We start from the raw sequence: 15,977 nt of genomic DNA, 5'->3' as shown, positions 1-15,977 counted from the left end.
AAGCTGTGTTACGTAATTGCTTAACTTTGACACTTGCACAGCCAAACATCACCTTAATTGTTTTTTAAAACATTCTAGTATACCTTAATCGATTAACGTTACATGAAAATGAGTGTTAGGCGCTGAATACAAAATGTTAATTACATGGTGCAATTAGTTTTAATCCATGGATTAAATACTATTTGTTTAATTAATTTATAAAAATGATTTATGGAGAATTCTAATTAACTTTTTAATTTATAATCAAGTCTTTAAATAGAAACGCGCTCAGCATCCATGTCTGTCTTCTTCTTCCACGTTTTACGAACTATTTTTGGTTTGAATCTCACATTTTTTAAATTTTCGTGAATTATTTTTAAAGAAAAACGAGCTTTTCCAGTTACACAAGATTGGAGATTTTATGTGCTTTACTTTAACATATTATGTTATACCTCAAAGTACATGTATGAGAATTAGACACATGTCTTTTAATTAGCTTAACAGGTAGACCCGTTCATATAAACATTTGTACATAAACAGTTTTTTATACTCTTATAATGTAGCATAGGTATATGAAGATAAAGAATTTCGGGCACTGATCAGTTTTCACTATTAGTGTGTATTGTACAACGCTGAAGGAGGCAATCCAAAATGGCGGTGACCTTCTTTGAGACGAGTCTCGCACCCGTCGCCCCGGGCGAGACAGGCCGTGTGACAGGGGCTGACACTTAGGCCCCGTGTTACTCTGTTTAGAGCCGTCACAGACCTGGGACATGTAGGAGGCACAAGACAACACTGTTCATACACCTCTAGTTTACAGTCCACACACGATCCGTGGACATGCTTGCACCGTTTTGCAATTTGTGTCACTCCAGTTTGTTTCCTGGGGACACGGTGCACAAAATACCATCAGAGCAAGAAAGGAAACTAAGAAAATTGAACCAAATTTAAAATACTGGAGTGAGGAAACAACTTTCGAATCAACCGGAAATGCAATTATTGGATTAAATTAACCGAAAGTGCACTAAAGCGTCAGGTTTGGCGGGATCAGCAAGTCTCGGGAATATCAACCAGACACGTTCGATCTTCAGCAGATTCCTCCCTTTGTCTTCTCATCCATAAATACATCTAAGCGACTTAAACGCGACTACTTTTGTAAAAAAATCTCCAAATAAAAAAATGATGCTTTAGAATTAACGAAATTAATCAAGAAAGGTTCACATACAGGGCATAACAATGTAAGAATAACCACAAAGAATGTGCCGGAATTCGTGGCTTGAGTGTTGACTCTTAGAACTATTCATGGTGCTCTGAGGAGCGCATGAAAAGCGAGGTATGGAAAGATCAGTGCTTGGGACGTTATTTTATATTTTATCCTGTTTTTGTGTAACCATTTATGGACATGCAAGGCTATGGGAGCCCCCAGGAAGGTCCTCAATGTGGAAACGAGGTTTTCCTACACCTGTTAACACAAATGACAACGAACTCAACTGTGGAGGATATCAGGTAAGCAACGTGTATTGTTAATAATAACAGGAAAGGGACGTGTACTGTACTGCTAGAGAAAACAGGTAAGTGACGTGTACTGTACTGTTAGAGATAACAGGAAAGGGACGTGTACTATTAAAGATAACAGGCAAGGGAGGTGTACTGTACTGTAAGAGATATCAGGTAAGCAACGTGTATTGTTAATGATAACAGGTAAGGGACGTGTACTGTACTGTTAGAGAAAATAGGTAAGTGACGTGTACTGTACTGTTAGAGATCACAGGTAAGGGACGTGTACTGTACTGTTATAGAAAATAGGTAAGGGACGTGTACTGTACTGTTAGAGTTAACAGGTAAGGGACGTGTACTGTACTGTTATAGAAAATAGGTAAGGGACGTGTACTGTACTGTTAGAGTTAACAGGTAAGGGACGTGTACTGTACTGTAAGAGATAACAGGTAAGGGACGTGAACTGTACTGTTAGAGAAAACAGGTAAGTGACGTGTACTATTAAAGATAACAGGTAAGGGAGGTGTACTGTTCTGTTAGAGATAACAGGTAAGGGACCTGTACTGTACTGTTAGAGATAACAGGTAAGGGACGTGTACCGTACTGTTAGAGATAACAGGTAAGGGACGTGAACTGTACTGTTAGAGAAAACAGGTAAGTGACGTGTACTATTAAAGATAACAGGTAAGGGAGGTGTACTGTTCTGTTAGAGATAACAGGTAAGGGACGTGTACCGTACTGTTAGAGATAACAGGTAAGGGACGTGTACTGTACTGTTATATAAAATAGGTAAGTGACGTGTACTGTACTGTTAGAGATAACAGGTAAGGGACGTGTACTGTACTGTTAGAGATAACAGGTAAGGGACGTGTACTGTACTGTTATAGAAAATAGGTAAGTGACGTGTACTGTACTGTTAGAGATAACAGGTAAGGGATGTATACTGTACTGTTAGAGAAAACAGGTAAGAGACGTGTACTGTACTGTTAGAGATAACAGGTAAGTGACGTGAACTGTACTGTTAGAGAAAACAGGTAAGTGACGTGTACTATTAAAGATAACAGGTAAGGAAGGTGTACTGTACTGTTAGAGTTATCAGGTAAGCAACGTGTATTGTTAATGATAACAGGTAAGGGACGTGTACTGTACTGTTAGAGATAACAGGAAAGGGACGTGCACTATTAAAGATAACAGGTAAGGGAGGTGTACTGTACTGTTAGAGATAACAGGTAAGGGACGTGAACTGTACTGTTAGAGATAACAGGTAAGGAACGTGTACTGTTAGATATAACAGGTAAGGGACGTGTACTGTACTGCTGGAAATAACAGGTAAGTGGCATGTACTGTTAGAGAAAACAGGTAAGGAACGTGTACTGTTAGATATAACAGGTAAGGGACGTATACTGTACTGTTAGTGTACTGTACTGTTATAGAAAATAGGTAAGGGACGTGTACTGTACTGCTAGAAATAACAGGTAAGTGGCATGTACTGTTAGAGAAAACAGGTAAGGAACGTGTACTGTTAGATATAACAGGTAAGGGACGTGAACTGTACTGTTAGAGATAACATGTAAGGGACGTGTACTGTACTGTTATAGATAACAGGTAAGGGACGTGTAATATTAAAGATAACAGGTAAGGGAGGTGTACTGTGCTGTTAGAGATAACAGGTAAGGGACGTATACTGTACTGTTATAGAAAATAGGTAAGGTAAGGGACGTGTACTGTACTGCTAGAAATAACAGGTAAGTGGCATGTACTGTTAGAGATAACAGGTAAGTGACGACTGTTATAGAAAATAGGTAAGGGACGTGTACTGTACTGCTAGAAATAACAGGTAAGTGGCATGTACTGTTAGAGAAAACAGGTAAGGAACGTGTACTGTTAGATATAACAGGTAAGGGACGTATACTGTACTGTTAGAGATAACAGTACAGTTCACGTCCCTTACCTATTTTCTATAACAGAACAGTACACGTCCCTTACCTGTTATCTTTTACAGTACAGTACACTTCCCATACCTATTATCTCTAACAGGACAGTACACGTCCCTTACCTGTTATCTTTTACAGTACAGTACACTTCCCATACCTATTATCTCTAACAGGACAGTACACGTCCCTTACCTGTTATCTTTTACAGTACAGTACACTTCCCATACCTATTATCTCTAACAGGACAGTACACGTCCCTTACCTGTTATCTTTTACAGTACAGTACACTTCCCATACCTATTATCTCTAACAGGACAGTACACGTCCCTTACCTGTTATCTTTTACAGTACAGTACACTTCCCATACCTATTATCTCTAACAGTACAGTACACGTCCCTTTCCTGTTATCTTTAATAGTACACGTCCCTTTGCTGTTATCTCTAACAGTACAGTACACGTTTCTTACCTGTTATCTTTAACAGTACAGTACACTTCCCTTCCCTGTTATCTCTAACAGTACATGTCCCTTACCTGTTATCTCTAACAGTAAAGTACACGTCCCTTACCTGTTATCATTAACAGGTAAGGGACGTGTACTGTACTGTAAGAGATAACAGGTAAGCGACATGTACTCTACCGTAAGAGATAACAGGTAAGGGACGTGTACTGTTCTGTTATAGAAAATAGGTAAGGGACGTGCACTGTACTGTTAGAGATAACAGGTAAGTGACGAGTACTGTTAGAGATAACAGGTAAGGGAAGTGTACTGTACTGTTAAAGATAACAGGAAAGGGACGTGTACTGTACTGTTAGAGAGGACGTGTACTGTACTGTTAGAGATAACAGGAAAAGGACGTGCACTATTAAAGATAACAGGTAATGGAGGTGTACTGTACTGTTATAGATAACAGGTAAGGGACGTGTAATATTAAAGATAACAGGTAAGGGAGGTGTACTGTTCTGTTAGAGATAACAGGTAAGTGACGTGAACTGTACTATTAGAGAAAACAGGTAAGTGACGTGTACTATTAAAGATAACAGGTGAGGGAGGTGTACTGTTCTGTTAGAGATAACAGGTAAGTGACGTGTACTATTAAAGATAACAGGTAAGGGAGGTGTACTGTGCTGTTAGAGATAACAGGTAAGGGACGTATACTGTTAGAGATAACAGGTAAGGGACGTATACTGTTAGAGATAACAGGTAAGGGACGGGTACTGTACTGTTAGAGATAACAGGAAAAGGACGTGCACTATTAAAGATAACAGGTAAGGGAGGTGTACTGTACTTTTAGAGATAACAGGTAAGGGACGTGTATCGTACTGTTAAAGATAACAGGTAAGGGACGTGAACTGTACTGTTAGAGAAAACAGGTAAGAGACGTGAACTGTACTGTTAGAGATAACATGTAAGGGACGTGTACTGTACTGTTATAGATAACAGGTAAGGGACGTGTACTGTTAGAGGTAACAGGTAAGGGACGTGTACTGTACTGTAAGAGATAACACTGTACTGTTAGAGATAACAGGTAAGTGACGACTGTTATAGAAAATAGGTAAGGGACGTGTACTGTACTGTAAGAGATAACACTGTACTGTTAGAGATAACAGGTAAGGAACGTGTACTGTACTGTTATAGAAAATAGGTAAGGTAAGGGACGTGTACTGTACTGCTAGAAATAACAGGTAAGTGGCATGTACCGTTAGAGAAAACAGGTAAGGAACGTGTACTGTTAGATATAACAGGTAAGGGACGTATACTGTACTGTTAGAGATAACAGTACAGTTCACGTCCCTTACCTATTATCTATAACAGTACAGTACACGTCCCTTACCTTATCTATAAAAGTACAGTACACGTCCCTTACCTGTTAATGATAACAGGTAAGGGACGTGTACTGTACTGCTGGAAATAACAGGTAAGTGGCATGTACTGTTAGAGATAACAGGTAAGTGACGTGTACTATTAGAGATAACAGGTAAGGGACGGGTACTGTACTGTTAGAGATAACAGGAAAGCGACGTGCACTATTAAAGATAACAGGTAAGGGAGGTGTACTGTACTTTTAGAGATAACAGGTAAGGGAAGTGTACTGTAAGAGATAACAGGGCATGGACGTGTACTGTTTGAGATAACAGGGAAGGGGTGTGTACTGTATTGTAAGAAATAACAGGTAAGGGAGGTGTACTGTAAGAGATAACAGGTAAGCGACGTTTAATGTACTGTAAGAGATAACCTGTACTGTTAGAGATAACAGGTAAGGGAAGTGTACTGTAAGAGATAACAGGTCATGGACGTGTACTGTTTGAGATAACAGGTAAGGGGTGTGTACTGTATTGTAAGAAATAACAGGTAAGGGAGGTGTACTGTAAGAGATAACAGGTAAGCGACATGTACTCTACCGTAAGAGATAACAGGTAAGGGACGTGTACTGTACTGTAAGAGATAACAGGTAAGCGACGTTTAATGTACTGTAAGAGATAACAGGTAAGGGACGTGAACTGTACTGTTAGAGATAACAGGTAAGGAACGTGTACTGTACTGTTATAGAAAATAGGTAAGGGACGTGCACTGTACTGTTAGAGATAACAGGTAAGGGACGTGTACTGTACTGTTAGAGATAACAGGTAAGGGAGTACTGTTATAGAAAATAGGTAAGGGACGTGAACTGCACTGTTAGAGATAACAGGTAAGGGACGTGTACTGTACTGTAAGAGATAACAGGTAAGGGACGTGTACTGTACTGTTATAGATAACAGGTAAGGGACGTGTACTATTAAAGATAACAGGTAAGGGAGGTGTACTGAACTGTTAGAGTTATCAGGTAAGCAACGTGTATTGTTAATGATAACAGGTAAGGGACGTGTACTGTACTGCTAGAGATGACAAGTAAGTGACATGTACTGTTAGAGATAACAGGTAAGGGACGTGTACTGTACTGCTAGAGATGACAAGTAAGTGACATGTACTGTTAGAGATAACAGGTAAGGGACGTGTACTGTTCGAGATAACAAGTAAGGGACGTGTACTGTACTGTTAGAGATAACAGGTCATGGACGTGTACTGTTAGAGATAACAGGTAAGGGACGTATACTGTTAGAGATAACAGGTAAGGGACGTGTACTGTACTGTTAGAGATAACAAGTAAGGGACGTGTACTGTACTGTTAGAGATAACAGGTCATGGATGTATACTGTTAGAGATAACAGGTAAGGGACGTGTACTGTACTGTTAGAGATAACAGTACACGTCCATGACCTGTTAGCTCTAACAGTACAGTACACGTCCTTTACATGTTATCTCTAACAGTACAGTTCACGTCACTTCCCTGTTATCTCTAACAGTACACGTCCCTGACCTGTTTTCTCTAACAGTACAGTACACGGCCCTTACTTGTTATCTCGAACAGTACACGTCCCTTACCTGTTAGAGATAACAGGTAAGGGACGTGTACTGTACTGTTAGAGATAAAAGGTCAGTGACGTGTACTGTACTGTTAGAGATAACAGGTAAGGGACGTGTACTGTTAGAGATAACAGTACACGTCCCTTAACTGTTATCTCTAACAGTACAGTACACGTCCCTTACCTGTTAGAGATAACAGGTAAGGGACGTGTACTGTACTGTAAGAGATAACAGGTAAAGAACGTGTACTGTACTGTTAGAGATATCAGGTAAGGGACGTGTACTGTACTGTAAGAGATAACAGGTAAAGGACGTGTACTGTACTGTAAGAGATAACAGGTAAGGGACGTTTACTGTAAGAGATAACAGGTAAGCGACGTGTACTGTAAGAGATAACAGGTAAGCGACGTGTACTCTACCGTAAGAGATAACAGGTAGAGGACGTGTACTGTACTGTAAGAGATAACAGGTAAGCGACGTTTAATGTACTGTTAGAGATAACAGGTCAGGGACGTGTACTGTAAGAGATAACAGGTAAGGGATGTGTACTGTACTGTAAGAGATAACAGGTAAGGGAGGTGTACTGTAAGAGATAATAGGTAAGCGACATGTACCGTACCGTAAGAAATAACAGGTAAGGGACGTGTACTGTACTGCTAGAGATAACAGGTAAGGGACGTGTACTGTACTGTTAAAGATAACAGGTAAGGGACGTGTACTGTACAGTTATAGATAATAGGTAAGGGACGTGTACTGTACTGTTATAAATAATAGGTAAGGGACGTGTACTGTACTGTTATAAATAATAGGTAAGGGACGTGTACTGTACTGTTATAAATAATAGGTAAGGGACGTGTACTGTACTGTTATAAATAATAGGTAAGGGACGTGTACTGTACTGTTATAAATAATAGGTAAGGGACGTGTACTGTACTGTTAAAGATAACAGGCAAGGGACGTGTACTGTACTTTTATAGATAAGGTAAGGGACGTGTAATGTACTGCTAGAGATAACAGGTAAGGGACGTGTACTGTACTGTTATAGAACTGTTAGAGATAACAGGTAAGGGACGTGTACTGTACTGTTATAGATAATAGGTAAGGGACGTGTACTGTACTGCTAAAGATAACAGGTAAGGGACGTGTACTGTACTTTTATAGATAAGGTAAGGGACGTGTAATGTACTGCTAGAGATAACAGGTAAGGGACGTGTACTGTACTGTTAGAGATAACAGGTAAGGGACGTGTATTGTATTGTTATAGATAACAGGTAAGGGACGTATACTGTACTGTTAGAGATAACAGGTAAGGGACGTGTACTGTACTGTTAAAGATAACAGGTAAGGGACGTGTACTGTATTGTTAGTGATAACAGGTAAGGGACGTGTACTGTACTGTTATAAATAATAGGTAAGGGACGTGTACTGTACTGCTAAAGATAACAGGTAAGGGACGTGTACTGTACTGTTAAAGATAACAGGTAAGGGACGTGTACTGTATTGTTATAGATAACAGGTAAGGGACGTGAACTGTACTGTTAGAGATAACAGGTAAGGGACGTGTACTGTACTGTTATAGAAAATAGGTTAGTGACGTGTATTGTTAATGATAACAGGTAAGGGACGTGTACTGTACTGTTAGAGATAACAGGTAAGTGACGTGAACTGTACTGTTAGAGATAACAGGTAAGTGACGTGAACTGTCTTGTTGTAGATAATGTAAGTACGTATACTGTACTGTTAGAGATAACAGGTAAGGGACGTGTACTGTATTGTTGTAGATAAGGTAAGGGACGTATACTGTACTGTTAGAGATAACAGGTAAGGGACGTGAACTGTACTGTTAGAGATAACAGGTAAGGGACGTGTACTGTACTGTTATAGATAACAGGTAAGGGACGTGTACTGTACTGTTAAAGATAACAGGTAAGGGACGTGTACTGTACTGTTATAGAAAATAGGTAAGGGACGTGTACTGTACTGCTAGAGATAACAGGTAAGGGACGTGTACTGTACTTTTATAGATAAGGTAAGGGACGTGTACTGTACTGTTAAAGATAACAGGTAAGGGACGTGTACTGTACTGTTATAGAAAATAGGTAAGGGACGTGTACTGTACTGCTAGAGATAACAGGTAAGGGACGTGTACTGTACTTTTATAGATAAGGTAAGGGACGTGTACTGTACTGCTAGAGATAACAGGTAAGGGACGTGTACTGTTAGAGATAACAGGTACGGGAAGTGTACTGTTAGAGATAACAGGTACGGCAAGTGTGCTGTAATGTTATGTCTATTTGTTAATTCATTGTACTGAACATTTATCTTAGGTAATGTTATTTGCAAATATGAACTTTCAAATGCTTCAATATTTGAAGATCATGGGATTTATATTCAACACCCTATAATTGGCATACGTGTAATTTAAGTATTTGACTGTATTGATATAGCATGAACTGTCTTTATGAATGACACAGTTTTGTAGTATACAGTTAATTCATGCCCTTGTTTTCCCGAGGTGTTTGGACCAACCTGGTGAGCTATTTCCAAAGGCCGTAGGCCGCGGGAATTAGTTCACTTTGTTGGTCCCAACTTCGAAGGAAAACTGTTTTGACTATTGACTGAAAGTACAATTATTTGTATCTTCTACATATAAATATACATGATAAAGGCAACGCAACACATCCCGATAAACACTGCACTGATATTTCTTGAAAACGTTCTCTTTGAGCGATAACAGATGAAAATAGTTTTGACAAATTCATGACTGTACATGAATTACGCTATTTTCACTATGGATATAGTCAAGCTTGTTTTATTACACTTCATATAGAGAGTCAGGTAACAATTTAAACTAATGTATGCATCGTATTCTCTTAATCAATGACTAGAACAGCCATCTCCCAGGGAGGGCCAGTGATATCAAACGTTACACTTATGATGTCATAATTATGATTACGTCACTAGGTGGGCGTTTACATAGGGATTGAATGGATTTTTGTTGCATGTACATTGCGGCAATGAATATTGAACATGGGGGGAAATCCATTCAATTCATATATTTACGTTACGATGATCTACAATAAAAAAAAGATTTGATATTTCTAATATTAGTATCGGTCAGAAAACCATAAAACGGATCAGCCAGAACTCCAGCCTACACACAAACTTCAAATGTTCGACTTCCGCAGATCAGCTGATTTTGTTGAAACGAAAATATATATCTAGAATCTGATAACAACTGCCATTTGACTACGAATACATTATGAATACCAACACTTTATATTCCTTTCATTTTTGAAAGATGATTTTATTTGATGTTTTTTTCGCATTAAACACCACATATTATATATTTCAAATCATCGGTCCTCATAGTAACCATCCAGGGCACTCGTCGGCCGATCACCCGTCGGTAGTAGGCATAGAGCACATTTGAAGTTAAATGTACAGTCGTTTACTGTACTGTTTACCAAGAAACCTGCAGATTTAAATGATGATAAGTTGGTGGCTGAAGTGCCCTGAGTTTAATGTGCAAGTTGATATCACGGGGATTACCCAGCCATGCGTTTGGGTGTTAGCCTAGTTAGTTCGTGACCACGAGGGACCGATTGCGAGTCGGAAGTCAGTATGTAATGACAATGTTATAAGTAATTTATTTAGTTTTAAATTAGAAAGAATATCGATGATAGCACAATGGTGCACCATTCATGATTTTTGTAATGTTAATTATTATTTCTCGCCACTACGTTATCTCGGAGAAGGGAAGATAACTATTCTCAGAAACGTTACTATGCGTAGTAATATGAAGTGGTCGTTGTGTGTGAAATCAGCTGACTGGTTACACGAGAATCGTTGTGTTCATAATATATTCATAGTCAAATGGCAGTTTTTTCAGTTGGCATATTCATGTACAGAACAAACATCAGGAATGCAAATATATGTATATGAATGCCATCTGAATATGTTAGGATTACATAGCAATGCCCTACAGTGGTAAATAGTCGCTATTTCTATTCCAAATTTTGTGATCTGCAATCGAAGTTCTGTTAGTTATATTTAAAAAATGATGATGTAAACAAATAAAATTACTGATATATATTTTACAGAACCTTTGGATAAAATATAATGGAATGTGTGGGATTTGTGGAGATCCATACCAGCAGCACCCACGCGAGAACGAGGCTGGCGGGAAATACGCTACTGGTCTGGTGTCACGTCATTACAAAACCGGTGACATCGCCACATTTGCTGTAGACGTCACTGCCAATCACGAAGGTTATTTCGAGTTTCGGCTTTGTCCTGCAGATGGCGCTGTGACTCAAAAATGTCTGGATAGCTATCCGGTTCCGGTTATCGGTCACCCGTATGGTCGTTATCACCTCAAGACGCACGAGAACGGGATCATTGAAATGCAGGTCAAACTCCCCACCGGTTTGGCATGTGACAAATGTGTCCTTCAGTGGCGATACCGAACGGGTGAGTAATGTGTTTACTGGGGTTTTACGTTAGCTGGAGTTACACAATGGCGGTTCCATGGGGTCTGCCTTTTCATTTAGGCAGAAATTGATTTTTAATTTCTAACATTTCCTTCCTCAACCTCTCTCGATCAGTCTCTACGTCTTCCTCTGTCACTCAACTTTGAAAGAAGCAAGCTAAGTGTGATTAGTAACGGAAATACGACGACCGGTTTTACAGTATTAATAGACGCGCAGCCTAATCGGAAGTTGGTTCAACGAGGGTGCCACTTAGATTAAACATATTTTTTGACAAATCTAAATATTTAGATCGAGCTAAAGTTTGCGAAACTAAACAAGCCCTTTTACCTAATATTCGTTTCACACTTAATATAAACAGGATTGAATTTTAGGTACACGAAATTTAATAATAATTGATATTTTGACTGACAAGAAGAAAGTTAGAAGAGATCATAATAATAATAATAATAATAATATAGCATTTGATATAGCGCCCTAGCTAACATAAGCCACTCTAAAGCGCTTTACAGTACATAGATATACATTTTTATACAGTCAATACAATTATATATATATTAATCAATACAATATTGAGGAATTCGCAGGAACTGCCTTATCAGGCGCTAACTACTAGTCCTATGCAACCTGGCTAATATCTCCATATGTGTGTATGTCTGTGTGTGTGCTGGAGATGTATTGTGTTCTGTTTGTATAGGGACCGTGCTTCCAACGGTATCATTTATAGTGCCACCTTACTTGAATGCTACATCACAGATACCGCAACACCCACCCCAGACAATTGTATACCCCACCTGGGTTATTGGAGTTGTGTGGGCATGAGAAAAACACTTTCTCTAATATTCCATGCGTACGGCGACTTCGGGGATCGTACCCCGGCCGCTTGCTTGGATGGCCGGAGTGTTAACCACTCGTCCAATCAGCCCATGAGGAGCTTATAGAAACGCCAAGGCTTTGAAACAAACTATTAAGACGGAAGTGAAATTTAAAGTATTTTTGTCATCCACTAAGTCATCGACTATCTATAACAGCAGTCTAGGAGGTATAGATTGAAAATGAATTATGAGTTTATTCTTTGGGTAATTTCTTTCTATATTACAACATAGATTAATGATATAGACCTGAGTTAGTATACTAGTACTACCCGTATTTCCAAATATTTGATGAGACTTACACACTAAAACTTTATCTCTGCCGAAGGACTTTATCAGATATTTTAATCCTTTCATCTCTGGGTATAAATTGAAATTTGGTTTGTTTGGCGCATTGGGACCGACCCGACTGCAAAAATTGTATTGATATTTTCTACCGAAATTTATTTTCATGTTTAATCCTGGCAGAAAACACTGCCACATTTAGTAATGAAGATCTGTAAAGGGTTTTACCAACATTTATAGATATGGGATATCTGAGGTGCTTACGTGACTGTCAAGGTGGTGAAACAAAATGGACGCATTGCCTCTGTTGACCTTAGCTTCTTGGAAGAGTTGACTAAAGTAAACTGTTTTTCTTTGTCCCATCCACAAAACGTTTGTACCTACCTACCCACCCAAACAAAAAATCCTTTGTCGGAATACACCAAACAGAAAAATATTTTAATGGTGTCACTGTCTCCAAACTTTGAGGAGGACAGTAGATTAATGTTGGCATATATATCAGAGGAAATGTAGGCCAATGCCGTTACTTTAGGTTATTAATACAAAACGGGTCAAAGTGAACCACATACACTGAGCGTTTCAGTAAAGTACACCTCGTCAAAAGCGACGACACGTTGCCTGTTCTGAGATTAATGGGGTCAGCTAATCCTTCACGTGACCAAGTTCTTCACAATCGAGCTTAACCAAAACAGGCCTGACATTGCTGAAAAATGTATTCTATGTACATCGGAAACATATCAGATAAAAATAAAGTAATATGTGTCGACCAAGACCAAATAGAGCAATTTAAAAGCAATTGAAATAAACAAAGGTGCAAAATAAACGTTTGTTCTCGGATTGAGCAGCAGCATCTCAACAAATATACTCTTTGGTTCTCTCTGAAGAACATACAATTACATATGTGTCTTGTAATGAAAATAAGCTGTACGGCTATTGTAATGAACCAAAACACTTTCAACCAATATAGGCCTTGCAAAGCGGTTTGAACACATACAAGGACCATATTGCTTTTAAAAACGAATACTAGTACATATATACCGGTATACGTGTATGTATCGGGCCGCACTTAAGCCTATAAAACAGGGGATAACACCACTGTATTTTGGAGTTTCACATTACACATCTGCAGCTAAAAATATTTCTGCGTTTAATGATCGATTTCAAGCCATCAAAAAGGACGGTAGATCGCGTATCAGCCGGTAATGTACGGTAGTGCATAGCATATTGGTTTCGTACGGGAAAATCTTGCATGTTAACTGTTTCAGAAAAAGTAAGATAGATGCAGTCTTGCAGGGATAAGGACACTTGAGCATTTTGTTTCTAATTTCAGCTTTTATTGGGAGCATGCTTGTAAAGTGCCTTCGGGGGCATCCTTACGACATGATTCCACGTCCTTAACTACATCTTAATTACCACAGATGAACTTACAAGATCTTCTCTGTTTTGATTTTGAAGCAAAAATCTCTGATTTATGGACGAAAATTTCTTAATTAACTACAGCAAGGTTTGAAATCTCATTTGCTTCATTTGATTATGGTGACTAAATTATCGCGGAGCCAGTGAGACTGAGATTTGTAATGAAACTGATTTAGAGCAACGGAACCATGTTGGGTCAAACGCTAGCATCGCTTGTTTGCAGTTACCATGGTGATGACGGGATGTTTCGACGCCGATAAACAGATAACAATAACGCGATGATGTCTTTGCAAAAATATAATCGTGCGTTGCCTTGGAAACACACTGCCCTATCGTAACCATTATAACGTCATGTAGCATGTTGCGATGTTCAATGAAACCTAGCAGATTTCGCTTTCCTCTTAAGTCTCGTGAGCACAACGAGACGAGGATGGTTGAGCGACAATGTGTCTTATAACGAATACACCCTTCAAGAACTTCGCTAAATAACTCATTCTGTGAAGTGTATGTCAAAACTTGTCGCCGAAACACTCAAGACCGTTAATGAAGTAGGTCACAGTGTGCGCACTGACCGTGTCAATGAATGCCAGTGCATCATGTATTATTATCTGGAGTTCTCGCGCTCTTTCGAGACTGTCATCATCAGTGACAACGGTCATCACTTTAACCTACTCGGTCAATTTGAAAGTACCTCAAATCAACAATTAATGCCTCAGTGTCAACGTGTCACCGAACGGACGTCAAAATTGCTGTCAGATCATAATTGAATATTTTTCTACCGAAATTTTGCAACTGGACTCGCACATGTTTGCACATGCTTCCCTTAAGCAGATCGAGATAACAACTTTTGTACTTTGAAATCAATCTCAAATTGACAACTTTGCATTCTTTACATCATTAAACAGAAAAAATAAAACTTCCGAATAGGCGTCTTTGTAAGATTAAGCGTCAAAGAGGAAACACCACGGTCCCCTCCAATATACATGTAGCTGTAAAAAGTACACGCTGCTCAAGATTCTTAAAAAAGCACTTCGGCAACACAATAAAGTAATCTTTTTCGTCTTCCTACATGTTACATTAAAAACATGTTTTAATTTCATCAGTTTGCCATAAATATAATTATTTTTATCAAATTATTACGTTGTCTTATTGGGCCCAGAGTCACGTATGCACCCGCTGTGAATTTTTCGTTTTACACGTGGTGTTGGTGTTTACAAACAGCTCAAAAACCACAACAGCAGACAGGAACAGTAGTGAAGTTTCAATGCGTCGACTGATGAAGAAATAAACTGTTGCAGATCGATACATGTATCTTCACAAGAAAATATGCAATATTTGCTCCGTGTTGCTTTCCACACAGGGCGCCGCCATCTTGTTACGTATGACTATGAATTCTTGAAAGATGCATTAAGTGTAGCGCAAGGAACCATGGGAGAAACTGATAAAGCATGGTGCTGCTTCAGTAGCTGCTTATGTAAAATTGACGGAAAGAGGCGAGATTTAATGAGCATAGAGGCGATCACGGAGGCGAAATGTTGAACACTGTTTATTGATATCTTTATTTTTGTTTTGTCCTTCGATTTTGGAGAAGAAAATAATATCACAAAATAATCTTGCAATTATTAACTTTCCTCTATATAAACGTCAGGAAAGTCAAGCGTTCCATCGTTATGTACATAAGTATAACTTCTTTCGGTTCTAGCGAAAATAAAAAGAGCACCACTACAATTTTTGTGACATTGTCGGAAAATTGACATCGTTGTCACAAACTAAGAGTACGACCGTGTCAGATCGGTTTGTGGTGATAAGTTTGCTAAACGATACGCAAATCAACACGGCTTTGTTAACATTTTTTTTCTCAAATTTATTTAATTACACTGTAACGTGCGAACGGGCACCCAATGGTCATTCCAGTGTGCCAAAGGCCTTACAAAATACCTCAAGGTCACGACACAGCCACCACGTGTATATACGAGCGGGCAACAACCTATAGCCACCGACCACGCTCGGTGTCGCTTAACTAATAAGCATGTCCCAGGGTTATACCGCATCGTTGGACATTAATGTACTATTTGCCTCATATTCCGTTACTGTCGCCCC

General features: G+C 39.0%; 1 protein-coding gene across 1 annotated transcript in view; it reads left to right on the top strand.

Moving 5' to 3' along the window:
• The first annotated feature begins 744 nt into the window (after positions 1-744).
• The window catches only part of LOC110448251, a 27,446-nt gene continuing 12,213 nt past the window's right edge, over positions 745-15,977 (top strand). The window contains exons 1-2 of the mRNA XM_021494412.1: positions 745-1,485; positions 10,918-11,287. Of these exons, the coding sequence (XP_021350087.1) occupies positions 1,315-1,485; positions 10,918-11,287 (541 nt within the window). The 5' untranslated portion in view covers positions 745-1,314. The remainder of the gene's footprint in view (positions 1,486-10,917; positions 11,288-15,977) is intronic.

This window comes from Mizuhopecten yessoensis, unplaced genomic scaffold (genome assembly GCF_002113885.1).
Source record: "Mizuhopecten yessoensis strain PY_sf001 unplaced genomic scaffold, ASM211388v2 scaffold3961, whole genome shotgun sequence".
Classification (NCBI taxonomy): domain Eukaryota; kingdom Metazoa; phylum Mollusca; class Bivalvia; order Pectinida; family Pectinidae; genus Mizuhopecten; species Mizuhopecten yessoensis.
Note: the sequence above shows the minus strand (reverse complement) of the source record. Positions and strands in the feature narration are given on the sequence as shown.